The following is a 23,301-nucleotide window of genomic DNA, read 5'->3' on the forward strand; positions in this document are numbered from 1 at the left end:
AGCAAATTATTCACTTCAAACAATTTGTTTGATGAATTTTATTCCTTTTTGCCGCTCGGCGTACGCAGGCAATGGATTCCAATGCCATCAGATTTATTTACTGCTTCACTTTTAGTCAAACTTTCATTTAGTGCTTGATTGAGAGTATTCTAGACTTCTACTGCTGCTTAGACAGTATCCAAGGCTTGTCCTTAATATGTGCAAGCAGCATAGATTCACACAGTAGATGGAATAATCCTTATCTACATCAACAAGGATATAGATTTTAATTTGTTGGTTTTTTGATCCCTCTTTAATTTTGGAAGTCCTTCCAGCAAAAATATTGATTTTTGCTACAAAGTTCCCTTTCTGCGAACAATTTTGCGCACAAAACTTAACACTTGAATTTTTGCAGAAGACAAATTACCAAAGAGCACAAGCACAGCCACAAAGCACATTGATTAAAAAATAAAAAATCCAAAGATTATATTTTATTATTTGTTTCATTCCACTAGGAAATATTTTCATGTAATAAAACTCAGAGGAATTCCATAAAAAATGGATTCCAAATTCATAGAATTCTTTATTGTAACTTAATAGTCACTAAATATATACAAGTGACTTTGTCATTGCCAGGGTTGCATCTGTCTTGTACAGATAAACTGTTTTTAGAAACTTATACTTAACATTAGAACAAAAAATACACATTTCTTACTGTATCGCTTTGGTCCATCTTCCAAACAAAATGAAAGTGTTAAGGTTGCATCATCTTCAAAAAATTCAGTTGCAAAGGCATCCCACCAGAGGTTGTCACTATCCTAGGAAGCAACAGATCATTCACTTAACAGGAGGCAAAATGAAAATATGTTCATATGTTGTAAAAGAAACTCAACAGGATCACACCTGGTTTGGCTTCTTCACCTATGGCTTTGGGGTACAGATGTCTATATGATATTTCAAACTAATTTTCCTAGATAAAGTGCTGGTTCTAATTAAGGAAAAAACCTGAAGTGTTTAATTTACTATATAATAAACTGTCTTCCATTTTATCCAGCATACAAATATGTAAAAACTTTCTTTTCCATAACATTTTTTTTTTCCAAATGTTAGATATGGTTTTATAAATCAGTTGCAAATAAAGCAATTATGAGTTTTCCCTACTTTTCTGAGTTGTGTGTCTCAAATCTTTGATCCTGGTAATGAAAAATCCCTCAGTACTTAATTCTATAATGTTACATAACCTCATCATCAGCACAAGATGACAAGAAAGTTATTTAGAAACTAAATATAATGGTCATTCTACTCCAATGCATTTAATATAAATACAATGCTACTTCAGGTTGATGAAATACCAGACAGTTACATAAATGAAATTGCTGTGAGAAATCTTTGAGTGTGATACAAGAAGTGAAAAATATAAGATGACTTGTGCATACTTAGACTTACAGAAATTCACATAGCTGGAACATGGCAATTATTAAAAGAGTGAACAATGTAAAACATATACCAACCAACGCAGCACTACAGGTAGTTTCTTGACTTTAACAATTGAACCAGGCATTTTCAGACCTGGATGATCAACAACAGGCACTCAAACCTCAATGTCTAGCACCTGAGAAGTGGTCCAGCTTGCAAGGGTTTTCACAGAAGCTGGGCAACAAAAAAACCACCAAATATTTCATTCAAAAGCTATTCATATATTTAATAGCTGGATTAGAGATTTTTGGTCCAGTCTCTTTTGCTCCTTTGAGGCCCCAAGACTTAAATCACTTGTAGTACACAAGTGAGGTAACAAAGCTGGAAATACACTTCTGAAGATGCACTCCTCAGAACCATCTATCCCACTCACAGCACCTTCCTTTCTAGTGTGCAAGGCCAGGTTCACTCAGCACAGTGAGGCCTGAGCTCTTCATGCCTGAGCAATATAGATCTAAGCCAAAAAACATTTGTTTGCTTAAAAAAAAAAAAATAAAAAAATCCTGAGATAAAATTCCAACTTAAAAGGAAATATGCATCTATCATATTCTTTATATATATATATATATATGCAGAGCAATCTGGGGATTCTAGTTCTGCTGCTGTATTTCCTGATGATGTTACTTTTGGATTTCACTCCAAAATGTTAAGCAAGGTATACTTCCTGCCTCTCAATTTCACTTTGATTTTTTGTCAAGCATCCAATAGAGAAATGGTAAGGACAGGTTTTAACAATCTGGTTCCTACCAGAGAGACCCTAGAGAGACTTCTTGTCTGAGTCAGAGCCTGTAATACACTTTCCCTGCCAAGGCTCATCCCACCTGGCAATGACAGGACCATACAGCCCTGCCATTCAGACACACAAAGAGGTATCAAAGCTGTCCCCACATCTCAGAAATCTGCTCTCGCAGAGAATTGTTGTTCTTTCCTGGTGTAAACCTGATGAGTGTTCCCATGTGCAAACACTGCTGTGTTGAGTAGCCAAGCAGCCACAAGAGGAAGCACGAAATACACAGTGGTAAGCATGAAACAGGTGTTCAGCATACACACAGGTGTTCAACACCCCTCTGCACGGGGCCCTGCACTCAGCACAGCCTGGGGGGCTGCATTACAAGCCCCTACTAGAGTGTATTGTCCAAAAAGTAGCTATGAGCTACCACTCTGCCATTTGACTAAAGAGAGGCTGCAGTACCATTTAACCTTTTGGACATACTTGTCACAGGGAAGGAAGAGTGGAGGGAAGAATTTCAGCAATGCTACACATCACATTTGAAGCTCCTGTTAATGCAGCAGTTGAGTGTCACTGGAGCATCCAATGTCATGGGAACAAGGAGAGCACCACATAGCCAGGATGGAACTGCACAAGGGAAAGATAGAGAAGAGCAAGGAAAGTGCAGGGCCTCACCTCAAAACCACACATATCCGCATGCACGCTGGCTCCCAAGAAGTCTTGAAAGCAAGGAAAATGTGGAACTGGAACTCCTGTGGATTCCCTCCCTGGTTAGATGGAATACCCAAATTTTCTCACAGTTTGAACACAGTCCAAGGTCTTTATCTTAAGCTTTTATTTTGCTATTATTAAGCTATTATTTTCATAATTTAGGTGAGGAATAAGGGAAAATATAAAATGCAACACCCCACCCACAGAAAGAAAATCTGATCTTAAAAAAGAGTATATAAATCCTGTCAACCTTGGAAATGCTCTGCTGATTAATCTTCTGCCCCACCCTTGTCAAAGGTGGACCCACCTACTCTCAAAGCCAAATGTGAACAAAACCAAATGAGGTGTCCCCAGCCAAACCGAAATAGGATCCAGTTATCAAAAAAAAAAAAAAAAAAAAAATCCTTTTTTTTTTTTGCAAAAAGGGAATGGTGAAGGCAAGGCTGCCCTCCGGCATCTTTAACTTATGCTTTGACAGGTTACGGGGGATTTTGCCAGAGTAATTATTTTTCTATTCAACAATAATGAGAAATTACCATGGCAACCTCCTTTTCACGTAGTGCACTCACATGCTCAAACATTGAAATAATGGCCTAAACATAACAAAAAAAAATTTAATTCTCTAAAAATATTTTGTATTAAAATAAACTTAAAGAATAGGTCACAGGATAGAAGAGGGCAGAGACAGCCAGCAAGTTGGGTCAGAAGTGAAGATGCCATGATGCTGTGGCCAGGTACCCAAGCAGCAAAAGGACTTCTTCCACAACTGTCATTGTTCCCTCTGATCCCCTCCACCCCTGGTATTATTTTTAATTTGAAGCACGGCTCAATTCTGAATAGGGTCTCCAAGTAAATGGAATCCTACAGTTTCAATATTTTTCCCTGACTCTGATTTCTTTGGCAAAGGTAATCAGATTTTAAGTACAATGATGTTCTTTTTCCTCCTCCACCTAAAAGTCCCGTATGTTCACTGTGTGATTTGACAGTCAAGCTGGGTTCTTCTTTACACCTTACACACTTACATGATTAAGAGTCTGCGAGCCAAATGAGGCTTTTCCACTTGCCTGTGATAGATCTTGCAGCTGGAATATGAGGCAAACTGAGGCCATGGCATTTTTTCCAAATTCCTTTATTTTTGTTTAATTACTTGGAAGGCAGAATAGACTGTCATAAAAAATCAGTACATGAAATCACACTTGAAAGGATGCAGATACCTTCCAGGACAGAACTGGAATTCAAAACTATTGTGATAGATAGGTGAAACAATCTGAAATGAAGATGAAATTCAGTAAAGTCAAGAGACAAAAGCACAAAACCAAAATGGGGAATAACTGGCTAAGCAATACTGTAGAAAATGGTCTAGATCATAAAGCAAATATGTCAGCAATCCAATGCTCTTGGAAATTAGGGAGATGTCTTAGATACAATACTCTTCCACTCCAGGAAACACATCTCTGGAAGGACTTCAACTGGAATAGTCTGTCCACTTCTTGAGTACTCTGGCCAAGTCTGGGCCACCCACTCTTAAAGGAATTAGCTGAGAGCCACAGGAATCAATGAGTTTAAGGACAGATCCAAACAAAGCAACCAACCCCAAAAGACTCAAAAGAAGAAAGGTAGAAGGATCTAGTTGTGTTTTGTATAAGACAGAAGAACCTCACAGGGGAACATGATGACAGTCCTCAACTATATGAAAAGACTGCTACAAAGAAGAGTGAACACAGTGGCTAACACAGACTGAAGAAGTAATTATTGGTTCAGTTTGCTGCCATTGCAGGTTAAGTGGTTTAATGCCCTGTTACAGATTTCTAGGCTAGTGTTTCACAGAGGGGAAAGAGCTGCAGAGCACGACTGCTGTGCTCCCAAGGGGAGTGGATAAAGAGACCCTGCTGCCCACGAGCCTCTTGGCAGAGCTGCCCCTGTACAGCAGCTCCACAGCTCATGCCCAGTGAGAAGCCAAATTTGGTTTCTGCCTCGCATTGCTCTTGGCTGCACATGTGTAACAGGTGTAAATAGTATATTCAAACAGAGTTATGGCAACAAATAAATATGATTCTGAATACACACAGAAAACACATCTGTTCTGAAGTCAGACTTTTTTTAATAATCACTTTTTAGGGAAAACCTGAATTTTAAACATCCGTCTTGGCATTGGACAAGGCAAAAATAAAAAGAGTGAGTGTGCTTGGGAGCTTACATTTTTCTTCTGGCATCTGCAACCCTTCCCTATTGACACTTACTATTTTCAGAACTCTATACATCTACATTCCTGTTGGCAACATATATGTGTCTCATATTCTTTTAAGTTAATGTTGCACAAGGAACTGCTGTCTCCCTAAGGAAAGAATGGCACTCCTTCCCTCCTCCTGTTCCCAGCAAATTAAACTACACTTGAGCTTTCAAAATGCAGTTCAAGATAAGATTTTGCCATTAAATACACCTGGAAAAATTCCACAGCCGTTACAAATTACAAAACTCACAAAAAAATATTGACACTGAAGTTTATATTCAAAGCACACAGACAAACCATGAAAAATAAAATGTCAAGATACAAGAAACCAATAATTTTCCCCGTTAGTTTTAAATTAGACCAATCTTGTCTCTACTTAAAATATTTAAGATTCTGATACAAATTGCACATGAGTAACAAATTAATAGGGATCTATATATCTTAATTTTGTAGATTTGGAAATTTGAGTACAAATCTATAGATTTGGCCCTACAAAGCCAAATGGTTTTATAATCTGGCATAAGTATTTTTGTTATTTGTATTCATTTAGTATGGACTACAGACACTGAGTCCTAGATTTGTTTTCCTGGAAACAATATTAACAAAGTGAAAAAGTAGAATGCTCATGTGTATGAAGGTGGGAAACCCATATATGGCTGACTGTTACACAAGAAGATGCACACCTTTCTTATTTTCCCAATATCCTTGCTAAGAATATGTGGTACCCTATAGTTAGTAAAATACCTTCAGAAGAGGACCAATCTGGTTACTCAGGGCTGGTTTTTAAGAACCACTTCCATTGCTTTTCCATTTGTTATTCTATCTCATTTATTTTATTTGAAACAAATATCCTTTATTTACAAAGCATATTTTACACAGAATTAAATATACCTTTAATCTTGCACCTAGTGGTATCTTACAGAATTTCCATCTCCCTTTCCCTGCCAGGAATGCCCGACTCTATTCCTTCCATTTGTTATTTCACACATATTCACTGTTTTAATGGTGTTGCTTTCTTTTATTTCACTTACTAGTGTGGCTGGATTCCATCTCTCAAACAATGTGTAGTAAAACTGGCTGAAAGATTTTAAGACTTGGCTTTGGTCAAAAGTAGTTTTCTGTTCCATTATACACTTGCAACTTCTTGCCAAAACTCCGCTCGATGCTCAAAACATATCAGTCTCTTCAGCTCAGTTAATAATTAATTAAACTATTGTTTACATTCCACTTAGGAACTTATCTTCAACTGTACAGTAAAGAAACAACACCAAGTTTCTGTTTTATTGTAAAGGCAGAATATAATCATGCAACAGATCCCCACAGAGATACCTCCTCAGAGAGACCGACTGGGGCGCAAAATGGGGGCAACATCTCTGCTTCTCATGTAAATCTGGAGTAGGTTTAAAAATCCAAAGGAACTCCAGGAAAAAGCCCATAGGAGGGAGTTACTCTTACACATTCACTGGAAATGCCTGATATATCAAGGATCCTATTTTTATGGCCTATAAATCAGTACACTATCAGGCAATGGAAAATCAAACATTAATTATTTGATTTTAGATACAAATGGAAGAAACAAAACAAACAGAAAAAAAAAAGAGGCTTTGCAAAACAGACAAATTGATTTATGCCATTTTCTTGTTATACTCTGAATCCATGCATATGAGAATCAGCATCATTTTAGCAAAAACACTGCACTGTAATGACACTGGCCATACAATGCAGCTTTGCAGATTTACTGCTTTGAGATAATGTCACTTATATGTCACAAACAGCAAATCCACACTGGGAATTTTTTCCAGGGGTTCAGATTAACTGAAACATGCTGACACTGAACTACGGACAACAAATATTTTTCTTGTATTCAGAAGGATGGCTGACCCCTTCCACTAACATTTGCCCAAATTAGATACCTTTTGTTAAGAGTATTTTTGGGAAATACTCACTAGGCTGGAAAATAGTAAGACCAGTCTACACACAGCTATGAAAGAACAGTTATTCCACTACATCTAATTTTTATGTATTATATTTTAAATTTTATTTTTATATTTTGTATTTTCAAATACCCATTTTTTCAATCTACACAGATGCTACATGTTTAACAATTTGGCTATCCTTTTAAAATTGTAGTGTTTAAAATTACAGAGATTTTTAACTTGTCAGGAAAGGATAAGACAGAGGCATACCTGGTTCAGTCTAATAACAGAATCAGAGAAGAATTCCTGGTTTAAAACCTATTATTTGTCAGTCTTTAAGTTTTACTGAAGCTTGTGGACAAAAGAGAAATGAATTCTTAAATATCCAGTCAGTGCATATTTGACTATTTACCTGCAGCAGACAGGAGATTGCAGTTTAATACTCATCTGTAAGCAGTACAGAGCAGAAGGAGTTAATTTATTAAATGTGTCATTTCACTGGCTTCTTTAATTTGAATTCATTATTTCCATTCCTGAAACTTGTGCACAAGAATGGATAGGAGAAAGAGAGGGAGAAAAAGAGCAGTGAAGCTGGGCTTAAGACACACTCCACTGCCAATTCCTTATTGTCAATGTGGCATCATCCTTGAGATTTCACAGCAGTATCATCAATGACCAGCAGAAGCTGCTATTTTGTCCTTTTAAAATATATGGAATAAGATTGATAACTTGTTCTCTAAGGATAAGACCTATATTCTGGTTGCGAGAACAAAAAGATTAGGCATTAACAACCAAATTGTGCAGTTTTTAACAGAAATATACACTTTCACCCATAGCAGAGTATCTGTTAGTACTTGCTGTATATGCAGTGCATACTAAATCCACATTCAAAATTGTTTAAAATTTGAGCCCTTTTTTCAATAGCCATGACAGTATCTCTAGCTGGCTGGAAACAGTAATAGATTTTCTTAGTAGTATTCTCAATCCATGATCATTGCAGACAAATCACAGAACTGAGTTTTGTGTTTATCAAAAATGAACCACAGTTACATTTCTCTATTCTGCCAGAGAATACCCCACAGCCTCTGCCTTTGAGAATAGTTTATAGAGATGGAATATTAAGTGTGTCTATTATCTACTGTACTACCGTCAGCCATACAAATGTTCTTATTTTATTCTGACATTTTGACCTGGTTTCTTTTTTACCTTGTTTACTTCCATCTCTATGAGTAAATGGAAGCTGCTATGCCATCTATCCGAATGAAAAGGCAATAACTAGTATTGCCATGAGTGAATATAGAGCATCAAATATTATGTGTCACTAGGGCACAGGAAAAAAACTCATATTCCCAGCAATATTAGTAAATTAGTCTCTCTAGGTCTATCTATCCAACTGCACCAACTCCCAAGGCCCTAAAATTTAGTGAACACAAATCCCTTTTCCATATATTACAGTGAAAATAAAATTATTACTGACAGCATCTAAATACTATGTTGGAACATGATGAAGACAGTCCTTGACACCTCCATTCCACACCGGACTCTCCCCACCTCTTTGATCACCTCCAAAGCACCATGTGTTTTGGAGACAAGTAGAAAGCTGGGACCTTCAGAGGTCCCTGATTCTGAAGAACTACAATCTAAATTATGATCTAACAGACTGTTCTTTGAGAGGTCATAAATGGCTCTTCAGATGGGTTAAAAAACTTATCCTGCTATGTATTGTTCCTTATTCTTGTGCAAAAATGAAGATCCAGGTAGGAAAGGGAAACAGAGGTAAGAAAAACCATCCTTCCAGTTACATTCTGGAGTTTTGCAGAAGTATCAAATAGTGAAAGGGATAGGTAATACAACTACAAAGAGTTGATTTTATCATAAGAAATGATTATATGGATTGAAAAGACATACAGGTGAGGAGATGTGTATCTCTGTATACACAAAGAAAGCCTGAGAGGGATTATTTACAAGGGCATATAGTGATAGGACAAGGAGAAGTGCCTCTAAACTGAAAGACAGCAGGTTTTGATTAGCTATTAGGAAAAAATTCTTCACTGTGAGGGTGGCACTGGCACAGGCTGGCCAGAGAAGCTGTGGATGCCCCATCCCTGGAAGTGTTCCAGGCCAGGCTGGCTGGAGCTCTGAGCAACCTGGTCTAGTGAAAGGTGCCTCTGCCCATGGCAGGGAATTTGGAAGCAGGTCATCTTTAAGGTCCCCTCCAACCCAGACTATTACACACGACTCTAGCCTCCCTGCAGGACTTTGAGAAAACTCTTGCTAAGACTCAGCAAGAGATTTAAAATTAAGGATATTCTTAAATGTTTTACTGAGCTGAGATCTATCAATTCTTTTGCTAGTCTGCAAGTCTAACTAACTCAAAATTATGACTTCCTATTAAGCTTTGCAACCAGGTAAGAGCATGTGAAAATTATGGACAGCTATAACCAAAAAGCTGTTATTTCTTTGGAAGGCAGAAGAAGTGGAAAAGACCAAGCATATTGTATGTCCCATTTCCTGTGGAGGACAGGTAATCTCAAGCACAAAAATTAAATTTAGCAACAACTAGTCAGAAAAGCAGAAAACAAGAAAGAAGTATTGAAGGAACCACTTTTGTTAAAATATACAACTATATCTACACTTTAAATTATATATTGCTGCCTTTAATTGTTAAATAATGTAACTGTGGTTTTGGGTGTCCAGGTATCACCCAAAGAAATTGTAAAAGCACTGTATAATTCCAGACAGTACAGAGAAACAAACATTGTGGCACCTTTCAGGAATTTTGGCAAGAAGCAATGGTAAAGCACAAATATGAGTTCTTTGTTATATATAGGTAATAGGAAAAAACCTCTATAGCTTTGTTACATAAACAATGCATATTCTTTAAGTAAAAAAAAACACTGTGGTAATTAACAAATATTTTCATAAAAGAGTTACAGTGATGCAAATTATGTCCCCTAAAACTTCATCCAAATTTTTTATTTGACCCATATCAGAATGGGTCTTGTGATCATTTTAAAGGATTACTTCCATAGTATAGCAAAACTACACTCCAAGTTAATTCCTGTGTGCATTCTGTACTTATTAGGACTAGCAATCACGGTCATTTTTGTCAGCTGGTGATGTCACTCTATCCACAAATATTATCTGTGCTAAATGTGTTTCAGAATCTAAATTCTACTTAAGAGAGAGATAAGAAAAAAGATAGTGGTGAGGTATTAAGTTATTAAGTCTATATTTTAGACTCTACATACTTGTTCCAGTTTTCAACACTACAGCATAGTATCATCTGCAGTGGCCATTTGAATCAGCTGCAGTTATCAGATGCTCAGGTATTTGAAAATAATACAGCTACATTTACTGCTTGTAAATATACAAAAACATGTGCATTCAAACTTAATCAAACATTAAGGCAGAGATTTTCAAAGCTAATTAAAAGACTTATGCATTCATTTTCCATTAAATTAAGTGGAAATCAGATGTTGGAATATTCTATGCAAGGCTCCAAATCCCAGCATGGAAATGGAACTCGTTACATTTGCTGAATCAAAGCTAGAGGGTGACAACAGGGCTGGGATTCATCTCACCCCAAGACAGTTGTCTAAATTCATGTGAGATAAAAAGCCTCCTGGAGATCTCTGTCTCTTCACTGTCTGTAGAGGGAGCCTAGAGAATGGTTCAGTCTAGCCGTGTAACATTTTTAGGGATAAAGGTAGGTAAGATAAATCCTATTCTATATATCTACCAAGAATTTAAAAGTCAGGAAGAAAACTGGTTTAGGCTTTGAGAGCTTAGTGAAGAACAAAAATACGTGAAAAGCTGGGTGAAACAACTGTATCTACTTTGTCTAGATTTTTACAGTCTTGGCAGGAAAACCTTTAAATGATGTTCAAGTTTTTGCTCTCAATGCTCAAAGATCTCCAGGCTGCCAGGTTCCTGCTGTTTCATATAAAAAGCTCCAAGTGGCAGACAGAAGTTGGAGAACTGGTTAAAGATTTCTGCCAGTATGAAATGCTTTAAATTAAGAAGACATGATTATTTTCCTGGCTTCCTAACTTTACTCCCCGGTTAGCCACAGTTGCAAATACAGGCCCTGAAGCCCTGTGTTTTATCTCATGTTGTATTTGGATACAAAACTTCTGTATTAAATACAATTAAAATAGAGACAGAATTGCTCATATATATCTTCCTACATCCTGGGTAATCTGAAATATAAGAAAATCCTAGGTCGAGACAACACATATCAAATACTGACATTACTCATGTGTTATCCTGGTACCGTCAGATCACTCAGTTGCTCTGTTTCTGTGGTGTAGCACTACCCTTCTCAAGCACATAACACTCACTACTGGGCATGTACAGCCACGATTAACAAAGGAACAGTAATCAGGAGTTCAGCTTGCTCTGACAAAGTGAAGATGAGTTGGGCTCCAGACACTTGCATATTCTCAGGTTTGCAAGTTTTGGTGGTGAGAAGCACAAGGTAGTGCATTTTTTTAACTGACATCTGCATTTACAAATTAAAATTCTGATTCGAATGGAGATGTCTGAATCACCTGCTTTCCATGAAAAATCTACTTAGAACCAAAACTTTTACTGTTATTGCTGCTATAATATTGTAGAACAGTGTAACAGATCACTGACAAGGCTGTTACGGTTGCTAAATCAAAGGATATACTGTACTGAAAGGCACTGAAAGAAATACAGAGAGAACGCAGTATAGAGGTTGTGATAACAGAGTGGGTTTGTGTGTTTGTTTTAATTATTAACTTTAAATTTTCACTTCAAAAGAAATGGGAGAATTTATGCATGCCAAGAAGTGCTCCCTTTCAAAACTCAGTCTTCACTGAGCAAAGTAAGTAAAGCTTTCTTCTAAATGGCATCTCTTATCTTGTCAACCTCATTTAAAGTAAAAAGGCATCAATAGTAATAATAAAATTGCAGCTTGGTGAACAATTCCTTTACAGAAGCCAGCTACTACATAATGTAACAAATTAAAAACTCCAAAACTCTGTGCAGGTCCCCAGAGAAATGCTATTTAATAAAGCAAACACTGATATTGAATGTGACAGAATTCCATTTGCTTCAGAATCCCATCCAACTGAGTTTGGCTGCAGCTGAAGCAATTAGAGAAAGCTGTGATTTAATGATTATGCTAAAACCCTAGACAAACAAAGCTCTCACCTACCAAGTGGCCACTTAGCTGTATCACTACCTCTAGAATGTATAAAAATCCTTGTAGGATTTCATTTGCTGTCAGTCAACTAGTAACAACATGAGCAATTATTTACTAAAGATGTCTATTTACTAGCTACCCTACTGCTTAAACATGAAAAATGTATAAATCTAAATTTAAACAAAGTAAGCAAAGCCAAGTGTGAGCTACATGTCAAGGAAATCACCAACTAAGGTCATCCTTGCAGCTGAGACCTGATATGATCCAGTTGAAAGCTCATAGCAGGTAGTATTTTGTTTTAAATATGACTTTATGTTGTATATGATAACCTACTGGGGCCTCACCTCTGGGTCTGTAAACATTTAATGAAATTTTAAACATATTTTCATCACAACAGTAACTTCCTGTGAACTACAACCAATCACTTCAGACTCTGTGGACCTGTTAAATCAGCAAAACTGAGTCACTTAAGATTTCTTAGTCTGCCAGAAGTGGTATTTGGCCTTTCCTGATTTCTAATACCATCAAAATTTCTCTGTGTAAACTTGCAGAACACAAAGTATAAAAAAGTGACAATTTGGAAAACTTGCTTACAGAAAACTTGTGAATTTGCTTAGAAACTTGAGTCTTGGTGTGTTCCTGCCAGCCAACAAGATACATTATTGAATGTAAAAAATACTAATGGTCTTTCTGATTTTTCATTTTCACATTAGACAAAGAGCCAAGTAAGTGACACCTTGGACTGCTGATGTAGATTTCTACCCTCAGTGCCTGCCAGCTGAAGGCAGCTCCTGACAAAGAGCAAGCAAAGCTCTTGAAAAAGCAGTTTCCTTCCCCCCAGCTAAGGAATAGGATCTAAAAACATGATGATGAACATGATCTAAAAACATACCAGTGATGATAGAAAATGTTTAAAACAGAAAGAATACGAATCTTTGAGAAAGCTCAAACACACAGAAAACTATTTTAAGTAAGAAAACAGTTTTGTATAACATGGATAAGTATGGACAAAGTTGCTGCAGAGACTGAAATAACTTAAAGAGCTCACAGAAGTGCACCTATCAAGCAGCTCAGACCTATTTTCAAAAGCTAATATATTAACAATAAAATATACTATGGGCATAACATTGTTTGTCTGTTTTATTACAGTTGTGCATTTCTAACTAAAATATACAATGGTCATGTTCAGAGTCCTAAATTTTTTCTAATTACCATGTGTTCCCCTAGAGTGCCATAAACCCAGAGTACCTACAGTTTCAGAGCTTTTCTAAAAGATTTGTGTTCATAGTACCAAAGAGCCTGAGGAGCAGTAGGCTTGACAAAGCCAAGAAACTACACAGTCCCATTTCTGGGAATGTGTTAAGTGCCAGAGGAACTGTCATCTGAAAGTGAGACAGAAAATCAGAAAAGATTCAGTGCTAATGTCTTCTTAGACTAGGAGAACCTTATGTCAAGCTCAGCCCAGAATATATGGATCCACATCAAGCATCTTGTTTCCTACTAGTGCAATGACAACCACTGTGAGATGTTACCGTATTTCTTTGCACTATGTTTTGTCAGAACCTACAAAATTAGTTGTAGCTGGAACACTCTCTAGGTCCTCAAAGAAATATTATATCAAAATAGCACAGATGCTCTTTGGAGGTTGCTGGTTTCAGGTGCTGACTGTTCTTAGGATTCTCCTCCTCTAAATGAGCTCTTCCCCAGTCACTTGAATTTTACACCTGATTGCTGTCTGGCATACTGAAGGATCACCTCTCTGCTCTAGACTACATTTTCCCCCCCCACCCCCTTGCTTTCTTAGTTCTACTTTCTGATTTGTAAGTCGTTTTCTTAAACCACATGCACTGATAGACATGCACAGACACACATTTTTGTTGATACTCTCAGCTTCAGTAGTAGTGTCTCCTGGATTAGGTAATTTGCTTCTTAATGTATCAAGTTATCCCTGGTCTGAGGCATTCTAGAATGAATGTGAATTTCTTATAGCCTCCACATGTGAGATTTGAAAGCTGCAAGAAGCCCATCAGTAACTGCAGGTCAGCACAGAGCCTACTATATATCTTGTGGCATATCAGCAAGGACAAAGGAGCGTACTGAGGATCAAATATGCTTTGTATTATGCAAGCAGTTCCTTGTTCAGACTCCTGTAAATGCACTTGTTCAGAAAGGCTCAACATCTGGCAGGACTCAGGTCTGGACTGAATTCCTTCCCACTTGATTCAACTCTCTCCAGTACAGCTGACAATCACAGGCCTTCACATCATACAGTCTCAGCAGATTTCCAGACCACGTACAGAATCAAAGCAGCTTCCCTGTCCCCCTCTACAAATGCTCATGCACCTTGAGCTGAAGGCTCCACAAGCAGGATTACGCTATCAGGACTCTCCTCATTCCTCTGCCAATATTCCAAGAACTCATTAGAACCAGTCAAAGAGGTGACACCAAACTGCCCAGGGCACATGGCCTAGAAACTCCAGAGATACTGAGTATTTTCAGCTGTATTACGTAGTATGCAGCAGATAAGATCCTATGGGTTGTGAGCTGATACACACTGTATAGATGATATAGATACACACTGATATAGATGATATAGATACACACTGTATAGATGATATAGATACACACTGATATAGATGATATAGATACACAATGATATAGATGATATAGATACACACTGATATAGATGATATAGATACACAATGATATAGATGATATAGATACACACTGATATAGATGATATAGATACACAATGATATAGATGATATAGATACACACTGATATAGATGATATAGATACACAATGATATAGATGATATAGATGCACACTGATATAGATGATATAGATACACACTGATATAGATAATATAGATACACATAGATACAGGTATCAACTGAATCCAGTGGTCAAGATGGGACATGAAAACAGAAGTGCAGTCCATGTTGTACATGATGAGTCTCACAGTGAAGAAGGTCCTAAGGAAATATCTAACCTATCAGGCCCTCAGCAGCAGTGCCTTGCAAACATTAAAGGAAACATGGTGTTCCACAGTTACTATGATAATAAGCACAGCAGTCAGGGATAATAAATGTCTCCTTAGGAAATGTAGGGTGAAAAGGTGATACAGAATGAAGTAACCATTGCTCTAAGAATTTATATTTCCTACTTGAAAAGATCTTTTTGCACTCCTAGAAAATGTCCACTTGCTAGGTGTACTTCATAGATTTAATCAAGTAATACTTTTTGTTCTTCCAAGCTGTCCATGTTTTGGATTTTAAGAGAGAAGAGCAAAAAAATAACTTAAACACGCAGTAAAATAAAGAGAAACAAGCTACAGTTTTATCCACTTTGACTACTACTATCATAATTAGCTCTAAGGAAAGTACTAGACATTGTACTAGTGTTTCAATATAAAAATAATATATTTTTTTTCCATCTAGATAATGACCCAAATAATCCTGGATACCTTCCTGATCTACAGGGTCTAACCTGAGGTGAGATGCAGCAGCATCTGTGCATGGTGTAGTGCTTGGACCACACAGATAGAACTATAAGTCTTTGAAATTGACAGTCTTTAGTATCTGGTTTCTTGACACAAGCTCAGAGTAATTCAGTTCTCTATTCTTCTGCTGTAGATTTTGCATTCTGTAGCTTGTCCCATCAAAAAGCTAACTTGAAATCAAAGCTCTCAGGTCTCAGGTGAAAACACAGACAATAAAGTGTGGGGTTTTTTAAGAACAGGAGTCTACCCTAATTATAGCTATGGCTGCAGAGAAAAGTCAGAGCTGCATGAAACGCATTTAAACATGAGCAATGGAAGAAAGGGAATGTTCTTCCTCAGTAGGATGACATTTCAGCCAATGGCATGATCCTTCAGAGCCTGGCTCTGCTTTGGGTAGAAGCATAGAATGGTTTACATATTTTAATTGTGTATGTGCATTCTCATGGCCATCAATATCAAATAACTGGAAATTCACTTGGAGAGAAGGTATTAAACAGAGTATAAATTTCTCATACAGAGAAGAAACCATGATCATCATTGATATTCTCTTATCTCACTCACCTTCTTTGATTTGAGTGTTGGTATCAAAAGGAAGTGACCTGAACATATTAAAGATGATGCAAGTTTCGCTATTCCCTGTTGCATATAACTTAAAAATTAACAGTTCATTAATATCCAAACAGATCTGCTTAGGGGAGACCTGACCAGAATTCAACACTAGATTCACAAGCATCTGAGAGTACCACCTATGTGTTTTCAAAAAGGCCCAGAAGCAGCATATAGTCTACATAATTTCCATTGCCTTCATCTGCTTCAGTAACTGAATAACTAGATAGAAATTTAATTGTTTTTTCTCCAGTTCTCAAAGGGACTGTGTTTTGCACCAATATAAGAAAAAACCAGCTTATTTGATCTAATCCATGACATACTACCCAGTGGTAGGAAGAGAAAGATGGCAGCTCCTATTTCCTTCATGCTTTGATAGAGAGTCAACAGAGAAGTAATACAAACTGACAGGTTTTTATGACTGACCTCCTGATACCTACTGGTGCATAAACATGTAGTTGTTAGAACTTATCACTAGGGCCAGGGTTATCCCCTCCTGACTAGGAGTGTGCCAAGTCGTAAATAAATAAGCTAAAAATAGAGTTCCAAAATAATGTGTTCTATTTAGTGGATTCTGCCCCTTAAATATCATGTCCCAGAAAATCTCTAAACAGGAAAGCTGATGTTTCAGCATTTCTTGTCTTTGGTTTCCAGATGTTGCACAAAGCTTGGGAGGTAGGAAGGCCATCTAAATGTCTCTCCAGTGCTGAGTGGTGTCCCTGAGAGGTCCCACACTGGGACCAGGACTGTTTAACCTTCATCAGTAACCCAGGCAGTGGGATTCAGTGCACCTGCAGCAAGTCTGCAGACAATGTGAAGCTCAGTGGTGCAGTTGACACACCTGAGGGATGAGATAGAACTCAGAGAAACCTGGACAAATCTAGAAGTGTGACATGGGAATCTCATGAGGTTCAACAGAGCCAAATGCCAGGTCCTGCACCTGATCCAATGCCCACAATATATGGATTTTGGAGGGAAAAGGAGGAGGAAGGAACGGTTAAATGTCAATGGGCTTGAGACCAATCTCATGAGCTGAATGCCAAGGAGTATCAGAGACACTGAAGTCCAGTTCACACACCGAGACTGCTTTGCAACATGACCTGACATGCAGTAAGTTGAGACATTCACATAATTTACTTTGAAAGTGGCAATCCAAGTACAAATAGTACATTATCAGGGGTGAAGAATCATCCCCTCTTACCTTTCCCAGATAAAATTAAGAGGAAAAATAGACCTCATTTCTGCACCTGTTTTTTGAGAAGAAAATTTTAGGTCCCTACCCTCAGGGATTTAGGTAGGCAGCTTTGTCTGGGTGAATCCCAGCTCTGATAGGATGCTGAGCTTCTACCAAAAAAAACCCAGAAAATAAGCCATCAAGAGTTTAGTGCTCACCTTAGCAAATGGCTGGTTTGAAACACTGCTCTGAGGTGCCTGGCTTTCACACTACACTTCACACAGAACCAGCCTGTGGTTTCATTCATTCTGGGGGCCGTGCACCTAGCTGTGAGATTACTAGATCTTAACTTTTTTCAAACTTAACTGGTCTTATCTGACATCTAATCCTCTCTGCAAATGAGAAATAATCAGCAAAATAAGCAAGAGGTTTTGACTTTGAGTTTATGAGAAAGGAATATGCCAAATGTACAATACACCCGTTCCTAAGAGAGATTTGTAGATGATCTGAGGACAATTACACTAAAGAAAACTCCACTGACTTTGGAGAATCCCTTCACTTTCTGTGACAGAATCTGTGTGACAGAAATCAGAATTTGGCACTTAGGGCAAATTTGGAACTGACATGGCTCAGAAATGCTTGACAGGTACTGCCTGTGAGGGGGTCTTCCTATTAGCCCCTTGCAGGGGGGGAGCAAGAAAAGCTCTCTGTTGGCTTAGCTCTAGAAGTCTCCTTGCCAGGTACCTGCCATATGCCTAAAGGCATTAGAGAAACATGGTTACATTTATTATCATGAGACTAGTTTGCTTTGTTAGAAACAAACCCCACGTTTTTTAATGGCCTGATTCGTTTTTGCAGAAAACTGAATCTTGGTATATGAGCTGTCATATCAGATTCTATTTTATTCTTTTATGTTTACAAAGTATTGCATAAACAGGAACAGCTGGTGTTGATTTATAAACACGAGAGTTGTCTTGAGAGTTTAGGTATTATTTTGCCAACACTTAAGTTTAATCATTTGCAAGCAATTGTTCTCCACTATAGTAGACAATGGTTCTTCTGCTGCCTAAAGACAAAGATATTTTCTAATAATGGAATTCTGAATTAGACTTAGAAGAAGGATCTTATGTGCACAGGTTTATCTATTTATATATCTGTGTATGTCTTTGTCCATCCAGAATTTCTTAGAGAATGCTACAACATTCACTGCTCCAAGTTTTTGTAAAATTAACTGTAGCCTGCTGTAAATAGCCAGGCAAAAGCCTTGGCCTCTATGAAAACCTGTACATTATTTGCACATGTGAGTATCTTGAAGTAAGATGTGGAAACACAACCAGTTGTTGGACTTAATGTTTAACCGCCTTAACAGGGGACATTTTCCTCGATTTCATTCACAGTACAGTTGCTAAGTTCTGAAATAAATACTCTCCTGACAACAGTCTCTTCCTTTATGTTATCCTGATTTGCTCCCATTACAGAAGCATGCTGTGCACTGAAGAAAGCAGGAATCACATGATCTAAAACCGTAAGATCCGTTAATTAAAGAATTTATTATAAACTAAAAAGATGCCCATTAAAGTTTCAAAGGCAAATTGAATTCCTGCATCTCCAAGTGGTGGCATTGAGGTTTGTTTTTTTTTTTGTGAAATGCAGACAGTTTTTATCTTATTCTAAGTTTTAATAAAGGGAAACCTAAGACTTGGTTAACAAATCATTAAAATATAGCTAACAAAGGGTAGAAATAACTCGCAAGCTTTTGCAACAGAGGAAAGCTACCCACCCAACTCCCAAGGACCTGAGATGTTAGGTAGAGTCTTGTAGGACTTTGAAAGAAAAGGATAACAACATGAAAAAAATTTACCAGGCATGGAGAGTCATTCTGGCTAGCTGATCTGAATGCAAAGAGTTGTGGGAAGCTTAAAATACTAAACAACAATAAAACAGCAGAGGGTATTGATGAATGCAAAGTAATGCATATGAGGGAAAACAATCCTAATTAGATCTAAACCACAATGGACCCTAGCTATTATCATGCGGCACAAAAATCTCTGAACCATTATGGATAATTCCATGGAAATGTTGGTTTAATGATATGTAGTAATAAAAAAGGCCAACCACATGCTTTCAGATAGGAAAAAAGGTAACTGGGGATGGGTACAATGGAGGTTTGCAAGTCATAAAAGTTCTGGACTTTCTCTTCTGTGATTAGAGAATGATTATTCAGTCTAAAAATCATCACTGTAATAAATAAATAAATTACAAAAAAATCTGGGGACACAATAAAATTAGCTCACAGTTTTAAACCCAGTAAGAAGAAATAATTTTCCATACAATGCACAAGCTGCAGAATTCATTGCTGCTGGGCTTCAAGTCACAAGCATAAACAAATTTTAAAACATATTAGGTGTATTAGCAGAGGCAGAATACACTGGCAATTCCTGAATGCAGTGCTCCAGGCACAACCTCCCATTTGGGATGAGCTGATATATGAGCAGAAGATGTTTGGTCATTTCCCAGTTTTGCTCACTTATCCTTTCTCAATCCATCTGCTACTGGTGGCAGGAAAGTTGACACCTGACCCTTCTTCCCACAGATCTTCCCTTCCGAAAAGGCTGATTCCAAGGCCTGATCTTATGTGTAGTAAATATTAAATCCTGTAACTCCCTTTGACTTCCAGGTTCAGATCAGTGTCTCATCCTCAATTAACTGTTTCTCTGCTCATATCTCTTTCCCCCTTGCTTTCCACCAATACTTCCAGAGATAGAACAATTCCTTTTCTCAGCCAATTCCACTCTCCCACGTGCCTTCATTACACTTTTTAAAGATTTTTAAGTTCATGCAATGTGATGCTTTTCATAACAGTTTTATAAGACAAAGAGCACCCTCCTGCCAAATTTCAAATCCTTATTCCCAAACAATAGGATGGGCAGCAGAGGGAGGGAGGGAGGGGAAATTACAGCTATTCAGAGCAAGGTTTGCCAGGACTTTCCAGTGTGGTCAAAAAAAAAAATATATATTCCCATTGCCTAATGCCTGGAAATGTTTGAATAATTTTTCCTGATTTTTTCCACAACAGATTCAACTAAGAAGAAAACCAATGTGTAAAGCTTTACCTCACAGAGATGCCAAACAGTTAAAGTCTGGCAAAGCTATCAGCAACTACAAACAGAGCTACCACAGATAACATTAGGCAACCTTAGTAAAACTTTATCTGTTGCAGCACCAAAGAGAACAAAATGCAGCACAAAACATGTAATCACTGATGCTTTTGATATAATGAAACCATAGATTTCAGTGATAGATTTTGGTAATCATTTCACTGCACATTATTTAAAGATTGCACTATTTTATTTTGCAAGTTGTCATCAAATTTAAAAAATCCTTTTTGTCATGGCCCAAAAGGACTTTTAAATCTAGAAGTAATTATAACACCAGCCTTGGCAATGGCTGCAACAAATAATCCCCTGCAATTTTCTTTGTCTGCAAATATCCATGATTTTTTTAAAATTATGATTAATTTTCAAAAATGGGAAACTAGCTGTATTTAAAATGAGCCCTACTAACTGAAGGAAAGTCAGTCTTAAATGCAGATAAATAAGGGGCTTCACAGCTATGACTGAGGCTGGAGGCATCAATTTACCCCACTGAGTGCAGTGAAGCCCAATTCACCTTCTTGGTGATGGCCAGCAAGGGTCAGCTTTCAGTCTCTGCTGCCAGGCCACCACGTCACTCAGAACTGGCACCATGGAGGCAAAGCAGGGAACACAACATTTGCATATGTGCCTTCTGAGTGTCCTGGATTTTCCATGCTTTTTTAAAAAATAGTGGTCCATTAAGATTGATCTTTATTAATTATATCTAAGGTGATAATTACACTTCTAAACTAACTAATAATGACCAAGCTCTTGGTTCCTTGGCAAGTGGTTAAAGTGTCTTATTTATAGCTCTGTAGATCAGAACTTTATTTTTCTCTGATCAAGAAGATTTCATTGAACACACCTGTTTGTTTTTTTTGAATGTAAACAGAAAGAGTTTCCAGATGAGAGAAAGGCTACCGCCAGTTTACAAGATCTGACCATTAACAAATCTGCTGTTTTCAATCCAAAGTTTTTGCAGGTCATGTTCACACCAGGGCCTGTGATCCAGCTCCCTGTATTTATGACACAGGGACGCTTTCAGAACTTGCCTGTCACTAGCTTAAAGGCAAGCTATGTACCATGTGCATCTTCCAATAAAAGCTTACAAATGAAATTCTACAATAAACTTCACTGAATTTTACAGAGATAAAATATTTAAATCTTCATGGGTTCACTCCAACTGGACTATACATGGGTGTCTTGGTCTGGCATAAAATGCAGCGGACGACTGGTCTGTGACTTGCATTTGGAATGTGAGAAGGTATTCTGCAGGCTGAACAAATGACACTGGAAAACAGGTGACAAAAATATTCCTCAGAGGAAACCCCAGGTCCTGTCCCACTATTTACAGTCCTGCCTTACCTATGAACCAGACATATATTAGCATTTAAAAATAACCTTGTACTGTGAATTTGCTGTGAAGTAGCTTCATTTTTTTTCAGCTGAAAAGAATTTTAAGTTCAAACACAACAGAGCCATTCTCAGCTGGGTTTGATTCCATTCACCAGAAGAAATTCTGATTCTCAGATTGAGGAGAGAGAATTCAGGTTGTCTGCTCAAAGAAGGCGTCTGCTGGACAGGTAATCAGAAATTTTATTTCTTTTTTTGTTGCTTTTTTCCTTCCCCTTTTGAAACAGATCAAATTTCATACAGAGAATCACAGAGAAACAATAAACATAGAAGCCTAGAATAGCATTTTTGCAGAAACAAGTTTCAGGATAGAATAACACTTTAATTTTTTCCAGGCTTCCCACAGTATTGCTGGCAAGCCTTGAAAGCTGTAGAAGAGCAAGCAGACAGATTCCAAATCTCTACCATAGGCCAGATTGTATTCAGCCCTGCATGGGACTGCAAGAAGCGAGCCCAAGGGGAGAGAAAACAAAGAACCTCCTCCTGTGCTGAGGCATAAAACAGCAGGGAAACATGAGCACTGTCTCATGCAAAGATGAATCATGACATCAGTTTCTCCCAAAAAGGGCTGGGAAGAGTTCAGGAGTGACTGGCAGCTGTCCCTCCTTGGCAGTGGCCACCAGAGCTGTTCAAACATGAGAAAACATCTTTTCAAAGGACTGCTGCATTTCACCTGCCAAATTTCTTTACAACTCCTGAGACAACCTCAGCCAAACTGCACAGAGACATCTTTAAAAGTAAGCCCTTCCTCTTTTAAGCTGTGTCCATCACAGGCCCCAGTATCAGTCAGTTTATGGAAAGGATGTCTGAATCCCAGGAAATAAGAAATTCCCAGAACAAACATATAATATGTGGACTGACTACACAGAGTAGGCTGCTAAGAGATTTTTGGTGTGTTTTTTTGGTTTTGGGTCTTTTTCTAAAGTATTTTACATCTATGATCCTACAAACTGAGGAAATATTATTTTTGGGGAAAAAAAAAATGGTTTGAGTTTTTTAGAACACTAGCATCATATACTTGGAAAGAAGTAAAATATTCTATCATTCCCTCTGTGCAAGGCACAAAATGAATAGGTGGTTTGGTTTTGTCACACAACAGATGAAGGTGAAACCAAAATGTGCTTGTTGCTCCCCATCTAGAAGACTGGTGTGTTTTTACACCTTATCCTTATTTCAGGTAAACACTTATGTAGCATTGTCAGGACTTCTGAATTCAGTCTCTACTGTCAGATTTACAAACTAACTAAAGCAATCGAT

General features: G+C 37.7%; 1 protein-coding gene across 19 annotated transcripts in view; it reads right to left on the reverse strand.

Moving 5' to 3' along the window:
* LDB2 (LIM domain binding 2) overlaps positions 1-23,301 on the reverse strand; it is a 389,815-nt gene that overhangs the window by 139,665 nt on the left and 226,849 nt on the right. For all 19 annotated transcript variants that reach the window (XM_086890196.1, XM_086890208.1, XM_086890201.1 and 16 more), the window contains one exon: positions 695-797. In XM_086890196.1, coding sequence (XP_086746322.1) covers positions 695-797 — 103 coding nt within the window. The remainder of the gene's footprint in view (positions 1-694; positions 798-23,301) is intronic.

This window comes from Cyanistes caeruleus, chromosome 5 (assembly GCF_971803275.1).
Source record: "Cyanistes caeruleus chromosome 5, bCyaCae1.hap1.1, whole genome shotgun sequence".
Classification (NCBI taxonomy): Eukaryota; Metazoa; Chordata; class Aves; order Passeriformes; family Paridae; genus Cyanistes; species Cyanistes caeruleus.